This window comes from Ursus maritimus, unplaced genomic scaffold (genome assembly GCF_017311325.1).
Source record: "Ursus maritimus isolate PB19 unplaced genomic scaffold, ASM1731132v1 scaffold_16, whole genome shotgun sequence".
NCBI lineage: Eukaryota > Metazoa > Chordata > Mammalia > Carnivora > Ursidae > Ursus > Ursus maritimus.
In genome coordinates, this window is record NW_024424008.1 from 2,033,956 (window position 1) to 2,038,946 (window position 4,991).

Sequence of the window (4,991 nt, forward strand, 5' to 3'; positions counted from 1 at the left end):
GTAGCTACTCTTAGGCCTAAACCCTTGATGGCCTCTCTCCTCCCTGGCTACGCTAACAGGATATTTCTCCTTCCTTCTAAGTTTCAGAATGTGTTCCTCTCTTGGATCCCATAAAAGACTTGTTTTTTTAAATTTAAAAAACAGTCATAGCACTTAACAAATTTTTAAGTTTTTATTTAAATTCCAGAGAGTTAACATATAGTGTTATATTAGTTTCGAGTGAACAATACAGTGATTCAAGGATTCCATACACCACACAGTGCTCATCACAACAAGTATACTCCTTAATCCCTATCACCTATTTAATCCAGCACTTACAATTTTTTATATTCTCCTAGGGTACCCCTCAGTACTAACTGTCTCTGTCACCAGAATATAAAATGCATCTAAAGGGTCCAAACCAAAGAAAACACTCCTGAAACTTTAAAGAGAAACAACAGCAAATAATCCAGTAAGAGGGTAATAAACATTATGCCCTAAAGCGAAATCCCCCTTGGGACTGGAAGAAATAATAGCTGTTGGGTGCAGTCAAGGATATTCTACCTCTAATGCAATTATTTTCTGAATAAAAATAAGAAACCGTGAAGCCAGACCCTGCCCATATCTATGGAGTAGGGGGCTAGGCTTTTCTCGGACTTCCACACAGTCAGCTAAACATAGCTATTCCTTCTAAACTCTGAGGGAACGTAGGGCTTAGTTAATAATTGTGCTTGGCGAGAATAAATAACGTGTAGAGGCTGAAAGCAGAAAGTCTAGTGTCAGACTCCTGTCACAGTCCTGGTCTCACCACTTACTGGTTCTCTAATTTTGATTAAACTATTCTGCCCCCTTTTGCCTGTACCCTTTCATTATCTGTGAAATTAGGATAACAGTATTAAATACTCCTAAGTTGTTTTCTTTTTTAAAGGATGATATAAGCCAATAATTATATAGCACTCTGCTTAGAGCTGGCCCATAGTAAGTGCTCGGCTAAATGTCAGCAATGATTGATGGTGATGATGATGACGATGGCAATAATAATGATTTGGAAACTTCTTTGAGACAGGCTAAGGGCCTCAGTGGAGACCTGACTTGTGCTACTCTAGAACACGTACTTTTTAAAATATATTTTGTCCTACATTTTTAGGAACTCTGGATTTCCAGCGTGGTCAGGATACTTTATATGGCTTCACCCAGCAACTACTCCACTGCTCCAGTCTCCGAATTCCTCCTCATCTGCTTCCCTAACTACCAGAGTTGGCAGCACTGGCTGTCCCTGCCCCTCAGCCTGCTCTTCCTCCTGGCCATGGGGGCCAACGCCACCCTGCTGATCACCATCAGGCTGGAGGCCTCTCTGCATGAGCCCGTGTACTACCTGCTCAGCCTCCTCTCCCTGCTGGACATGGTGCTCTGCCTGACCGTCATCCCCAAGGTCCTGGCCATCTTCTGGTTTGACCTCAGGTCCATCAGCTTCTCAGCCTGCTTCCTCCAGATGTTCATCATGAACAGTTTCTTGACCATGGAGTCCTGCACATTCATGGTCATGGCCTATGACCGCTATGTGGCCATCTGCCACCCACTGAGGTACCCATCCATCATCACTGACCAATTTGTAGTTAGAGCTACCATATTTGTTGTGGCCCGGAACGGCCTCTTTTCTCTTCCTGTTCCAGTACTTTCTTCCCGGCTCAGATACTGTGCAGAGAACATCATCAAGAACTGTATCTGCACTAACCTGTCTGTGTCCAAACTCTCCTGTGATGACATCACCTTCAACCGGCTCTACCAGTTTGTGGCAGGCTGGACCCTACTGGGCTCTGATCTCCTCCTAATTGTTCTCTCCTACGCCTTCATCCTGAAAGCTGTGCTCAGGATCAAGGCTGAGGGCGCTGCAGCCAAGGCCCTGAGCACGTGTGGTTCCCACTTCATCCTCATCCTCTTCTTCAGCACGGTCCTGCTGGTTCTGGTCATCACTAACCTGGCCAGGAAGAAGATTCCCCCAGATGTCCCCATCCTGCTCAACATCCTGCACCACCTCATCCCCCCAGCTCTGAACCCCATTGTTTATGGTGTGAGAACCAAGGAGATCAAGCAGGGAATCCAGAAGCTGCTGAGAAGGTTGTAAGAGGTAAAACAGATCAGAGACACCTTGGAATTGTTAGTAAAAGTCAGGGATTATTTTTATGTTGGAAAGGAAATTTTACTTTTTAATCCCAGAATGAGCTCTGATTCTTTTTATCTCAGACAACAATGAAAACATTCTTCTGTGAATCCTTATTTCCTCCTGCTTCAAAGGAAACCTCCATTTCCTGGATTCTGTGGTCACTTGGGAATTTGCCTGACTGACTCCTTATCTGCGGGTCTTGCCAAACCTTAGCCAAGTGGAGCTGGATTAGAGTGGGAGTGTTTGGCCCTAAAGAAACAAACTTGATACTTAGAGAAATCTTCCTGTTTCCTGATTTGCAAAGAACATAGATGACTCTCCTGCCTCCTGTTTCAGACATGGCTTTTGTGTTGTGAGGGATTGACTGGGCTGAAGTAAGGACATTCACCCAGAATTTTGGTTTTTGGGGTCTAGTGCTTTACTCTGAACATTCCTGACACTATTCTTTGGCGGCAGATGTGTCATCTTCTGTCTCCTCAGATCCTCCCAGAACCTCTTAAGATTTTCCATCTGTGAAACCCCTCTGATGGCTTTTCTTGTTTTCTCTTCTTTCTTTTCTTTTCTTTCTTTCTTTCTTTCTTTCTTTCTTTCTTTCTTTCTTTCTTTCTTTCTTTCTTTTTCTTTCCTTCCTTCCTTCTTTCCTTCCTTCCTTCCTTCCTTCCTTCTTTCTTTCTTTCTTTCTTTCTTTCTTTCTTTCTTTCTTTCTTTCTTTCTTTTTCTTTCTTTCTTTCTCTTTCCTTCCTTCCTTCTTTCCTTCCTTCCTTCCTTCCTTCCTTCCTTCCTTCCTTCCTTCCTACTAAGATTCTTTCTCCAGTTTTGTTTTTGTTGTTGGTGGTATTGTTTATAAAGCAGATTGACACCTTTTTAGGGCTTTTGCAGGGGAGGGAGGAGTTGCACAAGTTGATGTGCTATGTGTCCTTTTCTTCATTATCTTCATTCTCATGACTCTGTAATCCTCACTTTATCCCATGTACTTTCTATAAGGAACTTAGAACCTTCCAGCACATCTCAGGTGGCATCCCTCCCCAACTCTAACGTGACCATTAAGCCTCCATTCTGGGCTGTGGCTGGTGTAGCTTTCAACAGTTTTTCAGACATAGAAACTTTTAGGGTTTGATTTTCACAAGTAAGTGCATTGAGCTGTTCTGCAATCCCCTCCTTGATGATGTCACACATTAGTTCGATGTTTCCAAAGATCATTTTTACAGTAGCAACCTGAGACTTTGAAGTCCATCATTTTTCCAAACATCATTTGAATAACATTCCCAATTGGATTATCCTACTATTCTTACTTGAAATTTGTCTTTGATGAATGACTTGTATTGAAATTTAGTATTTCTACGTATTTTTTCCTATGTAACATTTTATCTTTTATTTTTCCAGTTTTGTTGAGATGTAATTGACGTACGACATTGTTTAATTTATGGTGTACAACGTGATGATTTGATGTTTGTACCAAGATATGTTTAGTTAATACCCATCAAGTCAGATGTTACGACTTTTTTCTTGTAATGAGAACTTTTTTTGGAGGGGGTTGTCTTTCTTTGGCACTAGACACCTGGTACTTTGTATTTGGAAGGTGCTGAATTTCTGCATGCATTTTTGAAGTGTTGGGTTCTGAAATACTCTTCTTTCGGGTCATTATATCACATTTCATAACATTGGTTCATCACATTCCATAACATTGGTTCATCAAAATATCAATTTGGCTGAGCTCTCTGTCTTTTTCTTTTATCCCTTCCCATCTCTCCTTTCCACAGGGTTACTTTTAATTAAATACCTACTATGTGCCAGACACTTTTTATACATTCTTTTTTTACCTACGCATTTGCCCTAGAAGTTTTTCTGTTGTCCCTAGATGAAGAAACTAAAAGAAGTCAAATGATTCCCCAATATTACAGCAATTGAGCCAAGATAAATCCTTGTCACTTGGATTCCTGAAGCCTGGACTCTTTCCACACTACTGGTCCCAACCTTGGCAATAGTATAACCTAATGAGTTACAATAAAACTCTTGAATTACATTCCCGGTTTCTCATATCCCCAGCCCAATCTTAGTGTCTGGCACTCAGTAGATACATTATAAATATTAATTTGATGCCCAGAAGTTTATGGCAGAAGTTAAGCTTCAATATGGTTGCTGAGAAGAGACATATCTTTGTTTCATGTATTACCACATTTTTAAAAAAATCACTTTACTAATTTTATGTATTTGTTTCATTTAAAAATTTTTAACTTAAAATTTGAGCACCTTTACCTATTTTTACAACCCTTCCACCTTCTACCTATGGCAACAACCAGTCTGTTTTCTGTATTTATGAGTTCTTTTATTTTCTATTCTGCATATAAGTGAGATCATACAGTATTTATCTTTCTCTGATCTAGATATATAGACAGATAGATGTGGTCTCAGATGGGACTAGAGTCCTGGTCAACAATTTGCAATCTGGGGAGACCTTGAAGAGGAAAACCAAACTAAGCCATGCCTGGACTTCTGATCTACAGAGCTAAGGTTCCAATTCAAAAAATTAAAAAAAAAATCAGAAAAATTAAACCCCAAAAAGCAGAAGACAAAAAATACAAATAAAGCAAAAAACAATAAAACAAAGAATATATATAATAGAAAATATCAACAAAGCCAGAAGTTATGTTTTGAAAAATAATAATAAAAGAGATAAACTTTTAGAAAAATAAAACACAAATTTAAATTATCTAGAATCTTTTATGAAACACATTTGAAATTAGAGATATTTTTAATGTAGTAACACTACCCTATGAACTGCTATGAAATTAATTTGACAATGACATAAAAATCCCTTGATAAATACAACTTTCCAAAGATGGCAAAG

At 39.5% G+C, this 4,991-nt stretch overlaps 1 protein-coding gene across 1 annotated transcript; it reads left to right on the forward strand.

The window, feature by feature from the left end:
- Positions 1–1,150: 1,150 nt before the first annotated feature.
- Positions 1,151–2,104, forward strand: LOC103680032 (olfactory receptor 56A4). The gene has a single exon (XM_008709557.2). It carries the CDS (start codon positions 1,163–1,165, stop codon positions 2,102–2,104), a length of 942 nt encoding a protein of 313 aa, XP_008707779.1. The 5' UTR covers positions 1,151–1,162.
- The last annotated feature ends 2,887 nt before the right edge of the window (positions 2,105–4,991 follow it).